General features: G+C 39.7%; 1 protein-coding gene across 9 annotated transcripts in view; it reads right to left on the bottom strand.

Annotated features, from left to right (window-relative positions):
- FAM13A (family with sequence similarity 13 member A) overlaps positions 1–15,956 on the bottom strand; it is a 337,557-nt gene that overhangs the window by 306,084 nt on the left and 15,517 nt on the right. For 3 of the 9 annotated variants that reach the window (XM_061419688.1, XM_061419685.1, XM_061419686.1), the window contains exon 1: positions 5,293–5,534. The exons of 2 other annotated variants lie outside the window; for them this stretch is intronic. In XM_061419688.1, coding sequence (XP_061275672.1) covers positions 5,293–5,319 — 27 coding nt within the window. In that variant the 5' untranslated portion in view covers positions 5,320–5,534. Of the gene's footprint in view, positions 1–5,292; positions 5,550–15,956 lie in introns of those variants that run through there. 4 more of the 9 variants (XM_061419684.1, XM_061419690.1, XM_061419693.1 and 1 more) reach the window with 2 other exon arrangements.

Raw genomic sequence — 15,956 nt, 5'->3', positions numbered from 1 at the left:
GTCTTTAGGCTGCCTTCTCTCTTCGTATCTGCCAGCAGCACTTGGTGTACTTAATTCATTGTTTACATTCAGTAGGGAGTTGGGGACAGACTGCTACCCTAATCATGGAACATATGTCCTTCTCTTTGTTTGGTTTGAGCAATTTAGGTTACCGCCAGGGAGACTGTTTGTTTACACATGAACCAACTATCTTTGCATTTAGGTGGGAACATGTGACTAGTTCAAAGCAATGAATCATGAGAAGAGTAATGAGTCACTTCCAGAGTGAGACAGATAAAAAGCGTGTGTGCCTCCTCCATTTCTTTTCCTCAGATAACTTAGGGGATACATGCTAATATGCTAAGATAATAAAGAGATCACAGAATGGAGTAAGCCTACATACCAGAGCCACCAGATGGGAGAGAGATTCTGACAACTTGCATGAGACTCTGAGTTATCTACAAGTTAATTTTCATGCCTCAAGCTACTGAGATTTCAAGCTTTATCTATTGGAACATGCAGTGCTAGTTACTTCGATCGAAGCAGATTACATGCCCACCTGAGAGAAAGCTACACACTGGCCAGACTGAACATCATCTGAGATGGAATGGATGTGTGGGATCTTTTGACTACATGTGACTTCACAGTAAGAATTCTTGAGATATTCAATTGGAGACTCAAACAGTTAAAAGTACAAAACATTTATAATTGTCCTGCTAATTCTTGTTAATAGAAAACTGCATTTACACACAAAAAACACCACCAAGAAGATAGATGCCTTTGCAGATACACTCTCAGATTCTTGAAGGTCTTCAAAAATAAAATATACCCAGGGAACTGCAAAACCTAGGCCATGACTGATCTGTCCTATGCAAATGTTTATTGAACAACTACTACTGCCCAGTCCTGAGCAAAAAGCAAGTAATGCAAATAAGACATGATCCTTTCTGTCCAAACTGCTGCCTACTGTGCTGTTGTGCTGTGCTTAGTTGCTCAGTTGTGTCCAGCTCTTTGACACTCCATGGACTGTAGCCCACCAGGTTCCTCTGATTGTGAGGATTCTCCAGGCAAGAATACTGGAATGGGTTGCTATGCCCTCCTCCAGGGGACTTTCCCAACCCCGAGATCAAACCCAGGTTTCCCACACTGCAGGCAGATTCTTTACCATCTGAGCCACCAGGGTTGCCTACTAGATGACAGAAATTATGCTAAGAAGTTAAACAGATGGTCAAATAGTCCCCAAAATCTACTATCAAGGTAGCATACTGCTCAATAATGTCTGAGATCAGAGTATAGTAACATAACCAATATTTAAACTCAGGTATGCCAGGCTCCAAACAAAGCCCATGCTTTTCAAAAATCTCAAATAAAGCTTAAAAAAAACGAAATTCAGTATGGCATTTAAAAAACCTAAATGTAGTCTGCATGGGAGGAAATTGGTACCAAATAATCAAACTAGAAACTACCAAGACGATATCTCTGATAGTCTTGAAACTCTGCTCTTACATAATATTTGTTTGCTGTATTATTTAGGAAGATTTGGTTCAGCTAAATTGAGAACAAGAGAAACTGTAAGGAGAACAGATAGAACTAAGTGTTGACAGTACATAGGACATAGGATAGCTTGGTAGACATATTCTACACAGAAAAAGTTGAAGATGATTAAAAAGAGATGAAAGAACCAAGTTAAGCACCTGATATTTATGAGACACCAATTATTTATGTCTTTACTAAGTCGCCCATTGATTTTACCCATTCTGGCCCCATGCGCTTTCTGCCTGAGATATGCACATAAAAATTCATAGCTGTGCAGTGATGTCTTAGCAAGTTACAATTATACCTAGGCACACTTGCCCCCTCCATCTGCTGAGCCAGCTCACACTCAATACTGGTCTTCAAAAATGTAACATGATCAAAGAAGGTTGATATGGCCAAGAAGGCAAGAAAGACAGGAAAGATGAACATTATGTAACACAGGACTTGGGGAGTGTTGTCTTTTGGTCCCATTTAAACCCTTTCCAAGTAGGTAAACCTACCTCATCTTTTCCCCCTTGCTTTATGTGGTGTCTTGCTGCTGCTGCTGCTAAGTCACTTCAGTCGTGTCCGACTCTGTGTGATCCCATTAGAAGGCAACCCACCAGGCTCCCCCGTCCCTGGGATTCTCCAGGCAAGAACACTGGAGTGGGTTGCCATTTCCTTCTCCAATGCATGAAAGTGAAAAGTGAAAGTGAAGTCGCTCAGTCATTTCCGACTCTTAGCGACCCCATGGACTGCAGCCCACCAGGCTCCTCCATCCATGGGATTTTCCAGGCAAGAGTACTGGAGTGGGGTGCCATAGCCTTCTCCATGTGCGGTGTCTTAGGTTGGTGCAATAAATCTACAAGAGTATCCTGATTTGGTCCGAAAGCCTTTTTGTACTGTGGCCTGTCTGCGCTATGTGTATAATAAGGTAGCTGATAGCACCAGGTGGTGAAGCTACAGGAGTGGATGTGCCCACATTAGGGACAAAGGCTATAAAACCTGGGATACCCCTCAAATTGTAGCCAGCACTACCAAGAGTTGGGGCTAAGTCAGGACAGAATGATAGCCGGGACCTGACAATACCAAGAGAACTGAGCCCCAAATTCACCAGTCACTGACTTGGTCCCTAAATTCACTCACACAGCAGAACAGTCAAGAGTATAAGAACCTATACATAGGCATTCAAGGCCCCCCCTTTATTCATCCATTAGAACATCCACTCCCCAGTCTCAGCCCACCTATCCTCAAACTGACCACATGGCACCTTGGACAGAACACCTGGAAGGGCAGGGAATCTGAAAGACTCAGGATTCATCTGAGAAGGCTTGAGTCATCCAAAAATGTATTAAAAACTAGAAGAAACTAAGATAATGCCAGTTGGCAAGTGTAAGTTTCCTGTTCTGCCTGGGGGTGATTACTGAGGAAAAGTAAGTATGTCCTGGTAAAGAATCAACCTCTTCTATGTAATTTAAGTAAGTTTCTGAGTCCATTACAGTTTTACTAACAGCACTAGCAATTTGGGAAACAGAAAATATCAAAAGGAAATGAGGATGAGAAAGTCAATAGAACTAGGAATTGAAAATCTTTAAACCTGTCTTCCCATTTCAAGAATTCATTCACAGACACCCACACACACACTTTACAAACATTTGGTACTCAATTATTTTGTCTGAAGAACAGCTATCTTCAGTAACAGGATACTGAGCAGTTACTACACATATGTCTAGGCAGCAAAGTTCCAAACTATTAAGTTTATGAGCCCACATGAATTCATTTATGTTTAAAGTTCTCACTTTTCTGTCAGAAACATAAAGTGTTTTCATCTTCAATAGCCTTTTTTCCAGAAATACCATGCTTCGATTCCTAAAACTGTGCTTCCCCCTAGAGTAAAATTGGGACACAGCACAATCAAAGACCAAGCTAAAGTTAAAGAGTAGGAATGATTAAGAATTATTTCTCCTGGGAGCAAATAATCTCTTAAATTGTAAGATTTCTATATCAACCTTAAATGAAATTTTGTATATGTTTTGGATATAAATTAAGGAAAAATATGGAATTTTGTATATGGGTTAGTTTGCATTTTAGTCAAGGTAGAGACCAATATGGAGAAGGCAATGGCACCCCACTCTAGTATTCTTGCCTGGAAAATCCCATGGATGGAGGAACCTGGTGGGCTGCAGTCCAGGGGGTTGCTAGAGTTGGACACGACTGAGTGACTTCACTTTCACTTTTCATTTTCATGCATTGGAGAAGGAAATGGCAACCCACTCCAGTGTTGTTCTTGCCTGGAGAATCCCAGGGACGGGGGCGCCTGGTGGGCTGCCGTCTATGGGGTCGCACAGAGTCGGACACGACTGAAGCGACTTAGCAGCAGCAGCAGAGACCAATATATGTAGAATAAGAGCAAGTAGCAAAGATCCAATCAAACAATAAGATGTCTGCAAATGTCAGGGCTAATAGGTCAATCTGCTGCTTTACTCTACACATTTCCAGCTCTAAAGTCTCTCTTTCATAAAGCTGGAAAAATGCAGACCTGTGCAGTCAAATATAAGCTCGTTATTTTCCACAAAGAAAAATAAGATCTTGAAGGAAAGTCTTTGGAGTGATAAAAAGATTCCCAGCTGCGCACCTAGATGCTACAGGCAACCAAGCATCGGGGCTGAAAGGAAGAGTTAGGAAGACACAGGATGCTGAGAAGTTCTGAGCTGAAAACCAGGGAGTTTTCCTACAGTTTTACTAAAAAAATTCAATCCATGGGGTTAGTGCACCATCTGGTGGCCACTCTGGGCCTACGTGTCAAAAATTTCCCAGATGTTTCTAGATATTTTAGGATGCCACCAGAACTACAACAAAAATACAGTTCATTGTGACACTTCACAGGATCTGATCAAAATGTGATGAAACACTCGAGAGCAGTTAAAGATGACAATACAGAGTAAGCTATTTCTCATTTAGTAAACCTCCAGGACAAATAAAATGCCCCTTGGAAAACAGTACCAATTTGAGATAGATGTATTTTCTGTGTATTATTTAAAAAGATGTAATTACAGCATTCTGTAATTTATGTAATTGTAGATATACTGGGTTATTGCAAAAGGGTACTCGTAAGCACCAAGAGAATTGCTTTTTTTGAAAATTCATGAATTTCAGCCCTAGAAATACACACCTTTCTCCATGGATTTTATATCCGTGTTTTTTATTACTGCTACTGTATTATAACCAGAAGTTTGTACGGGTGGTTAAGGATTTACACACGTTTATCAACTTAGCTCTTTCACCATCACTTTTAGAACCATGCTAAAACAAAAATTCTAGAATTACTAAATTAAAACAAAAATGTGAAATAGAAAAATGTTACATACATTCTTGGAAGCAAAGACATTGACGGTTATTTTCATTCTTTTAGTTTGCTCTAAATCTAGGCACAAGATATTTCTAATAACTACAATTTAACTCATACTTAACTCAGAACAAGAAAGTCTAAAACACTGGAAAAAAAATAAATAAAACACTGGAGAGTGATCTACATACAGTATGTAAGTTTACTTAACTGAGTAAACTCAGCACACATCTTCCTTCATGTGGAAAAGGAAACTGGACGATAACATGGAATACCACCCCACATACTGCTGAATGTCCATATGAATAGCTAGGAATTTAACTTAACAAATCTCCCCACACCTCCTAAGAAGGAAAAACAAAGTCACACAGACATCTCCTCCAAACCAGGAGGGCAGAGGCCTCTCCTGGGCCCTGGCAGCGTCCACCGAGACAGAGGCGGCCTGTACTCACACAGATGGCGAGAGCTCCAGCCCCCATCTCGCCTGGCAGATCTGACGGAGGCTGGATGAAATGATCAAAACAGCAGCAAAACACTAGAATTCCATTTGGTCGATATGCTCTGATATAAAACACAGCTCCAGATCCAGAGGCCCCACGGAAAGTCCAGGGCAGCTCCTAACATTTTCGGAAGTGTGGGTTTGCTTCTGATTTGGCTAAACCCACATGGCTGGGAGGACTGCCTGGAGTTGAAATTTGATCCACGGCTTCTAGGACTGGTGAACTGACGGAGTCACGTGACCTAGGTCTTAAGTCGCTGACATCTTTTTCTTAAACCTGACTTGTTAGATGCCACACACAGGCTTCTTCGGTTCAGAAAGCACCAATTACCTTAACAGGTGGTGTTCATTTATTAACACATTTAACTAAGTGCAGAAAGCAAAGGCACATTTGCTTCCATCGATACTCATCTCTAAGAAAAATTCACCTATTTACACTCAAGTTTAAATCTGAAAGCATATTCCTCACTTTTCTAAGGAAGAATCAGTTAAATTTTATCAAAATTTTCTTCCTTCCACCTTTATTCTGTCAGCATTGCTCCAAATGAGAATGCTCTACTTTATTTAACTGTTACATACTGCTTCTAATTAGCTTCAGATTATCTTACATACATTGGTGATAAACACAGACAACATGTTTCTAGACATCTACAGTTCAACATATGCGATTTATGGTCTGGAAAGTTAGCCTCCAGCTGACTTTTCCAGAATTTTCTACCCCATATGCTGCATCATTAGAAAATCTCATTTGACAATTTCCAAATATTTGAGCAGATAGGTAAAAATATCCATTTCATACAAGCCAGAAGGAAATGGTACTTTTTTTTTAATTACCGCTTTTCTGTCAAATCTTTTTAACTGGCACATTTAAGAGAATGGTAACAAGTATTACATGGGAAGTTTCACCTGACCCAACTTTAAAAGACTTTAATTGCCCCCAACTACAAAACATATTAATATTTACTCTTAAGGGGAGGAGGTAGGAGGAAAAGGGAAAAATGAAATCAGATCCAATTACAATACTTTTCTCCAAATATAGTATTCTTTGTTTAACTGCAGCCAACTAAGAGTACCTGCAAAGGAGCCAAGACAGCAAATCGTGTTAAGCGATCCATAAGACAACTATGTTTTATTTCCATAGGTGCACATGTAACACTGCACAGATTCTACTTTCACAAGGCACAGCAACACAATCCCAAGGCCATACAAGGGAATGGTGGTGGGACAATGGACAGAATCCTCTCTATTACAAAGATACATTTTTTTTTTCACTTCTACATTAATCTAGACTTTAATCACTCTGCTTCCCGTTCAACCATTAGAAAACTAGGCTGATTACTAAAGAAAATCGTAACATAAACTTTTTCTAACACAAAATTTGTCTTCTTTTTCTGATTATATATATTGCTGGTCCATGGTGAAAAATAAAAAAATTAGGTCATCTCAAGGCCCATCACCCAACGTTACCCAATCAATATGCATTACCTACACTGGGCCAGGCGCTATATACCTTACCAACAACGTATGTACCTTTTCTCCTAGATCATCCAATGGTGGGAGGGAGGAGTCAGTAAAGAAACCTTTTGATTAATAAATTAGAGATGCTAATAAAGAAGTCAAGATGTAGCAAAAGAATAACAGAGGACACCCAGAAACATTTAACATATTTACTTCCAGGATCTTTTCTATGCTTTTTTTAAAATGTAATTTAAATCCAATTTCTGATCATTTTAAATCCTAATATTTTTACTTAACATCTCATCAGATCCCATACTGTTAGTGCTATAAACTATTTTAATCATGCATAATACTACATTCTGTATATATAACCATTTAGTCACTTTCCCTAAAATGTTTTTAGACATTTATATGGTTTCCAATTTTATCTGTGTATGATTTTAAATAATGCTTTGTTCTCAATCTGATCTTTTTCTTTCTAGTAAAGACTCCTGAAAATGAAATTTCTGGATCACAGAGAATATGAACATGTATCAAGGCTCCTGACACACACTGGCTCTGGCAATTTTTATTCTTCAACTTACCCTATCCAAGGTCTGAATATTTTGTAAAGTATTTCCTAATTTAGTGAAAATGATTTCTCATTTTCAAACTTGTATTTCTTTTTTATCATAACATTAAAGATATGAAAAATCCTTATTAGTCATTTGTACTTCTTATTCTGTGAACTCTCTTTGATCTATTTTGTTTACCAAATGGAGTCTTTTCCATTGCAGTCTCTTTTATAAGGTCATTGTAATAAAGCACTGATATTTATTACCATTTGCCCGGTGCTATGCTATGCTAACAATTTTGGATGCTTATCACATGGTTTGACTATATATTTCTACTTGGAATTGTTTCAAAGTATGGTAAAAGATAGGATCTAAATTGATGTTTTACTTTCATATAACTACTATGGTCCAGATTGTTAACTCTCTCCAGTATATATCATCTCTCTTTCTGATAATATTGGAGCTCTTTCTTCCCCCGAGTTGTGGCTGAGCCCACGGTTACCCAGCTGGAGACGACATTTCCTAACCATTCACACAGGTAGACAGGGCCAAGTGATCAGATCTGCATGAACAGAATGTGTACGAATAGAATATGTGCACCTTCTGTGTCCTATGCTTAATAGGAAATTCCTTGCTTCACGTTTACTCTCCCTCCCTTTCATCACAATCCCCTCCCCTTCATCACAAGCTGGAATGAGGATGCACCAGAAACCTAGCTTTGACCATGGAGAAGATGGACAATGTCCCAGAAGATGACAGAGTAACTTGATAGAACAAACCCTAGAACTCTGAATGACCTTGAGGAGTACAGCATTCTTATAAGACTAGACCAAATAAAATTTATGTGGGAATGAAACAAGACTCCCGGTAAGATACTATATTTGAAGGTCCTATATGTGAATATACATGCATGTATATAGAACAAGTTTGTCTTTAGCCTAATTCATATACTCAATAAAAGGACTCCGTACCATGTATTCGGCAAATTTTTCATTTCCCACTTGTGATACTATGTATACTATATATTAAACTCATAAATACACACACATATACATGTACATACTGGGGTATATTTTTCAGGCTAGTATATTCTATCTAGTTTTTTATCCTAGTTCTAAATAATTTTTATAATATTTGAATAATTTCTTTTTTTAAATTTTATTTTATTTAACTTTACAATATTGTATTGGTTTTGCCATATATCAAATGAATCTGCCACAGGTATTTAACTTTATAATTGATTTAAATATCAAACAAAAATAGTCTTTTTTCATTCTCCATCTCTTTCAAAATTATTGCTCTTCTTCCAATTTTTAATGATGAATTTGAAAAGCATTCAGTAATATCAGATCAAATTCGAGAATCAAAAATTATACTTTCTGTTATAGTTTCTAATAGGTATATATTTATCTTTTTTCTATTTTTGGATAATACTATAGAAGGACGATGGAAGGAGGGAAAAAATTTAGTCCTAATTTCCATAACTTCTTAAATACCATTATAAAGTAAAATTAGTACTGTGATAACAAATTTTTATCCTTATTTTTCTGTGGTGACTAGATATCATTTGTTAAAAGAAACCCTGAATAGGCCATTTAACAAAAAGCACCAGAAGGCTCTCTTGACTACAAAGTTTGTTTCTTCGTAGAATATATCTGTTATCATAGCCTGAAATATTACTATTTTCCTGACCCTCAAATGAATGAAAGCAATAGTAGAGTTCAATTAATTCCAGAAAGCTCTCTGAGCAGTCATACACGTATATTCCTGATTATTGATTTATAAAGAACTTAAGATACACAAGCCACAGTCAAGAGATTTGCTTATATGAACTACTGATTCTTCCTAGAAAGGATAGAGGGATTTTTTAAAAAGTGCTTTACTGAAGAATCTGCTCTGGTGGGCTAACTCTATGACTACTTCCAAAAATGCTGAAAAAGCATGGCCAGGACAAAAGATGTCCTATTTTCAAGAAGATTCCTGGGTACCCTGGAGAAAGATGTCAAGGTTATTTCACAATGGATGGTCTGGCCCCTTGGACACTGTCATTTAAGTCACCCTTTGACCTGGGAAGATTCATGGAGGAAAAGGACCAGGTCATCCTCCAGCCTCCAAAACACCTAAAAAAATGCTTTGAAGCCAGTCCCTCTAATGTCAGATGGCAGAGCTAATGGATATCAAAGGGCACAATCTCTTTACTGGGAGTAGCTATAACAGATGCCAGAAGAAGAGCAGCAGCCTGTAGACACAGTACCATCAGCCATGTAGCAAGGACCAGCAAATATCAGGGTGGCTTGTGTGGTAGGTGGCAACTGTAGCATGAAGCACTGGTGGCCCATTAGAAATGGGACAGTGGAGACTTTTTTGGGGTCCAAAAAAGACTCCAAGCTGGAGTCATTACTCCAGCTCCTGCCCTATCCCAGCTATTTCTCAATGAGACTCCCAACCTGGCCCAGAATCAATGACATTCGGCTAGACAGTATATCAGAAGTCAGCCAGTCAGCAACTATTTAGTATTTACATACTCTCTGTCAGACAGAAGGGTTCAGATATTTTGGTGTTTGGATCCCTCACAGTGGATGCACTTGTTCTATATCAGGGTCAGCAAACTAGCCTGAGTGCCAAATACAGCTTTGTTGTTGTCATTGTTGAGTTGCTAAATTGTGTCCAACTCTCTTGTGACCCCAAGGACTATAGCCTGCCCAGCTCCTATCCACGGGATTTCCCAGGCAAGAATACTGGAGTGGGTTGCCATTTCCTTCTTCAGGTGATTGAACCTGTGTCTCCTGAGTCTCCTGCACTGGCAGGTGGATTCTTTACCACTGAGCCACCAGGAAAGCCCTGCCAAATGCAGCTGCTCCAGACCAAATCTGGTCACATGAATCTGTTTACACATGCATACGGATACTCTGGCAGTAGCAGTACCAAGGCAGAACTGAGTAGCTGCAACACAGACAGAACATATGACCCAAAAGTCTAAAATATTTACATCTGACCCTTTATAAAGTTCACTGACCCTTGCTCATTACTGGGCATTAGAGTCCTCATATACCTACTGAAAGACTAGTCTATGGACTCTGGTTTCTTAGAAAACAGTAGGAATCAAGTCTTTATTGGGTGTGTTAATCTGCTTTGTGACAACAGCTACATTTGAACCTTCTCCTATGTATTTTCTGAAAGGCTTCCCTGAAAAAGGACCAGTTTAAAGCTGATGATCTCCTCTCTGTTCTGAATTTAGATGCATTTCCATTCCACTTCAGGAGAAAAACAATTACCACGGTCCTAGGAAAAGACTGATTACTTTGTAGCCAGGGAAACCAATAACCAAAATAACTAATTTAAATCTGTTCAACTGGTAACCTGCTTCAGTAAACCAATCGTTTTTTTTAAGCCAACCCATCACTTCTGGCCAACAAAGAAAGTTCTAATAAACATGCCTCTGAGTGCCAACCAATCAATAAACACCTTATTGGAGTAACCACTCTCCTTCAGATGATGCCAACACCCCCCAAAACTGCACCAATTCTAATTCCACACTTCTTAAGATAGCCATCTGCTCTGCTCACAAGACTGCCTGACCAGCATAGCTTTCCCTTACTACAATAGTAAAAAATTCAGCTGTCTTTTCAGGTTTTGAGTATTGATCTCATTACTCTTGGACACAACCCAAAGTTTAGAAACCCCGAATCTGTGGGTCATTCTTTAAGCTGCATTGTTTGATCTGCATTTCTATTACTTCCTTGCTAGCTTCCTACTGCCCCTTCTTCTAGTCCTATTTATAGCTCTGCTTCAACTCTCAGCATGCCTCTTGGCTGAGGCTAGACTGCTTGACATAATTTCCTTCTTGCTTGGAAGCCAAAGCAGATCCACCACACCAATCTCCATAGCAGGAGAAAATCAGGGCCCAGCCCACTACGAAGTTGACAAGAGGGCTGATTTGGGAACAGGAAGCACTAAATATCTATGGTAATCCTCTTAGCCTCAGGCCTGGGAAACAAGAGAATAGTCACATTTTATTTCTTTTTTTTTAAATTGAGGTATAGAACTCCGGGAGTTGGTGATGGACAGGGAGGCCTGGCGAGCTGCGATTCATGGGGTTGCAGAGAGTCGGACACGACTGAGCAACTGATCTGATCTGATACATGATTTACAACATTATATGTTTCGATTGTACAACAAAATGATTCACAACTCTAAAGGTTATACTCCATTTATAGTTACTATGAAATATTGGCTATATTCCCTGTGTTGTACAATATATCCTCATAGCTTATTTATTTAATACTCAATTTTTTGGAAAAGTTTTACTTTCCCAATAAATTTGTTAAAGCCACAATTTAACTTTTCAATTTCACAAGCACTTATATACAAAGCACAATGTATACCTTATTAATATTCTAGGAATTATGGCTAAAGAGATGTACAGGAAACGGTGTATTACTTGAACTATGAAGTGTATGTAAAAATATTTAGGACATCAATTGCACAATTTGTGAAGGTATTCTGTTTGACCATTTTGTATCACTTCCATAGTGATTTGAAAGGCCATGGACCTCTACATGGGTGAACATCACTATTGCTAGCAATCAACATGTGTGTGCATGCTCAGTTGCTCAGTTGTGTCCAACTCTTTGCAACCCCACAGACTGTAGTTTGCCAGGCTTCTCTACCCATAGGATTATCCAGGCACTCAATACCTACTGTCTGTCATTCTGCCAGCTTCAGTTTACAACTATCTTATGGCTCCTGAAGGCACTTGAGTCTTAATCCTTCAATTACCAAATATAAAACACTAAATTGTATAATCAAATTTGAAATGTGAACTTAGTCTTTTTTTTTTTTTTTGAACTTAGTCTTTGAGAAAAGTCTAAAATTGGAAGACAGAACAAGATGGGATGGACGAAAGTGATTGGAGCTAGACCACCAAGAAGGCAGGTGTTGAGCTGACTTATACAGAGGTCACTGACTAGGACAGAAGGGGAAAAAGAGGGCATCTAACGTGGGTCTGTGTGATGAACAGGGGAACTGACACTAACTGGAAAAGCAAAGAAACACTGGCTTGACCTCATAAACAATGAGAAACTACTCTAAGTTCTTAAGTAGAATGAACAGCTTGAGTAAACTGGTGCCACGCTGCTGTGCTGTGCTTAGTTGCTCAGTCATGTCAGACTCTTTGTGACCCCATGGACTGTAGCCCACCAGGCTCCTCTGTCCATGGGGATTCTCCAGGCAAGAACACCGGAGTGGGTTGCCATGCCCTCCTTCAGGGGATCTTCCCAACCCAGGGATCGAACCCAGGTCTCCTGCAGGTGGATTCTTTACTATTGGAGCCACCAGGGAAGCCCAACTAGTGTCATATTCACCTGAACATCTGATGAGAAGGTGCTAGGATAGGAAGGAGACTCCTTACAGATAAATGGACTCTGTTAGTAATAATCCAGCTGAGATGAACAGGTCTTGAATTCATGTAGTGAAGGATAAGTCACATGAATTTTGTAGAAAGAACTCTTAAGATGAATAATTAACTTAAGAGGCAAAAAAGATATCAACCTAATCAAGAGAGGTATGGAAAATGATTTTAAAGTTTTGTTTTCCAGGACACTGGAGCAGTGCCTAATAATGTGGGTACTCCAGTTTGCCTGGGAGAGTTTCAATTTATGTTTGCTGACTTAATGTAATTATTAATCGGGTCCCCTTTTACTCTTAAAAGTGCTATGGGAAAGCTGAGGTTAAGAGTGAGTGAGTGAGTGACGTTGCTCAGTCGTGTTTGACTCTTTGCGACCCCATGGACTTTAGCCTACCGGGCTCCTCTCTCCATGGGATTTTCCAGGCAAGAGTACCGGAGTGGGTTGCCATTTCCTTCTCCAGAGGATCTTCCAAACCCAGGGACTGGACCCGGGTCTTCCGCGTTGTAGGCAGACGCCAGCAAAGGCTATTGCCAGGGTATCAGAAGGATCCTCTCCCCAAGGGTCCTAAGAACCCAGACTCACCCAAGTCTGTCTTGCGCTGGAAAAGATCTTTTCACTCCCCTCTGCACTAACACCAGGGCAAAGTCCCATGGGCCAGTTCATGAAATGGGAATTAAGGAGGGCTTTGTTGACCACCCCAGCATACTCTATGTACCGGGGGACTTTCTGGACTACAGCCTTAAGTAGCAGTAAGAAAAAACTGTCCATGAAGGGGGTTTCCTTATCTTCCTCTCATGTGCTGAATTTTCTTTCATCATCCCCATGCACTGAAAATAATGTGAGTCACTGCCAGTGTTGATTCAGTCTTCAAATTTGCTGTATAAATCCAGAACCACAAGAAACTTGAGGCTTTTTGTCTCTCTTCAAAAGTAATTTTGAATTCTTTCTCACCTTTGGTTTAAGTAACTGTATTAGTGAAGCGATTATACCTTTGGCCTCGGAAGCTATAAAGAAATACAAATTTTAGCTTGGTGTTTTAAAGTAAGTTTGACTTAATATTTTAAAAATGGCTCTAAAAATCATTGTCCTAATTGGGACTACTTGTTATACAGTGACCCTACTAAAAGGAGACATTAATTAGCTGGCAAACAACATGTTTGAACAGAAAGTTGCATTTGATTTCAGGTAGACTCCAGAAGTCAGCACAAAGTAAGAAAAAATTTCAGTAGGAAATGTACAGTAGGATCATTTTCATAAACATCTCAAAGGTTGCTTAAGCCTCCTCTGGCTTCTTTTAATCCCTCCCTAGAAAATCTAGTCCCATGGACGGAGGAGCCTGGTGGGCTGCAGTCCATGGGGTAGCGAAGAGTCAGACACGACTGAGCGACTTCACTTTCACTTTTCACTTTCATGCACTGGAGAAGGAGATGGCAACCCACTCCGGTGTTCTTGCCTGGAGAATCCCAGGGACGGGGGAGCCTGGTGGGCTGCCTTCTATGGGCTTGCACAGAGTCGGACACAACTGAAGCGATTTAGTAGTAGTAGTAGTAGAAAATCTCCACAGCCTATTTATTCTACCTCTTAAAAGTTTTTCAAAGCAATTTCCTCTCTGTTCCCACGGCCATTTAAAATATTTAAATATTTTAAATGCGGATCTCATCAGTATCTCTCTGGTACAATTACAACCCTATATTTCTGAAACAGGTTTTTACTGTGTTCCTCTCCTGCAGCTTCTTTTTAGGTCTAAGGGCTCCAGAGATGGGGTTCAAGGGTTCTGTGTTCATCCACCTAATTGTATTTGGATTCTGAGTGTGTGCACAGTGAAGTGAGCATCCAATACTTTTAACTTTTATAAGAATAAAAAATGCAGGCATATAGATGAAATTCCAAACTCCTTAACACAACTTCAAGGTTTTTTAAAATTAAATTCTCAGTCGTTTCCAACTCTTTGTGACCCCATGGACTGTAGCCTGCCAGTCTCCTGTCCATGGAATTCTCCAGGCAAGAATTTTTTCCAATTGCCATTTTTTCTTTTTTAAATTGCTATTGCTATTATATACCTTAAACTCTAGTCTTTTGATCATGGTAGGCTGGATAATAACCACCCAAACATGTTCACATCCTAATACCCACTGTGAATATGTAACCTTGCATGGCAAAAGGATTTTGCAGATGTAGTTAAATTAAGGATCTTGAGATGGGGAGGATTATCCTGCATCACCTAATCGCAAGGTGGCAGTAGTAATGTTAGTCACTCAGTCATGTCCAACTCTTTGCAATCCCATGGACTGCAGCCCACCAGGCTCTTCTGTCTGTGGAATTCTCCGGGGCAGAATAGTGGAGTGAGTTGCCATGCCCTTCTCCAGAGGATCCCCACCCAGGGATTGAACCTGGGTCTCCCACACTGTGGGCAGATTCTTTACCACTGGGACACCTCTAATAACATGAGTCGTTATAAGACGACAGGAGGGTCAGAGCTGGAGGAACTGTACTCAGATTTGAAGGTACTGGCTTGCAGAGAGAGGAAGAGGCCACAGCCAAGGAAAGAAGGTGGCCTCTAGAGGGACAGGAATGACCTTGATTTTAACCCAGTGAAACTGACTGCAGACCTCAGACCTTTTGAACAATAAATAAAATTATGTTAAGTCACTAAATTGGTGGTAATTTGTCACAGCAGCAATAGGAAACGAATACACTGTTGCCCAGGAATTAAGTAAGGCTTATATTTTCCTACTTTAGAACCTTTGTTCACCAGAACGTCCTTGTCTCCTCTTTCCACTTGGGGAAGTAACACACTCACTTCAATGCCTGGCACCAGTGTCATTAGCATTCCTGATGAAAGTTATCCCTTTGGTGGACCCATGTCGGATTTCAACCACTAGTATAACATTTACACATGGCACTGCTCTTGTCTGCAAACCTATTTTTCTAGATTGAGAACTCCTTGAGGGATAGAGCATTATCTTATTCAATTTCTTGGTAAGTTTCATAACATAAATATTTGCACAATTAACGTATTAAATGTGTAGCAAAATCTTGGATTGCCCCTGCAAGCACTCTGGGATCATTTAAAAGTTAAAAGAAATAGGGATTACGTGAGAGTCATCAGACAAAGAACTGAAAAGTGTGAACATGAATACAGCTTCTAAGGGATTTCAGAGAAAAAGTTTGGAGATCTGAAGGAGGACAAAGAGTCA

The sequence above is a fragment of the Bos javanicus genome, chromosome 6 (assembly GCF_032452875.1).
Source record: "Bos javanicus breed banteng chromosome 6, ARS-OSU_banteng_1.0, whole genome shotgun sequence".
Lineage (NCBI taxonomy): Eukaryota > Metazoa > Chordata > Mammalia > Artiodactyla > Bovidae > Bos > Bos javanicus.
Note: the sequence above shows the minus strand (reverse complement) of the source record. Positions and strands in the feature narration are given on the sequence as shown.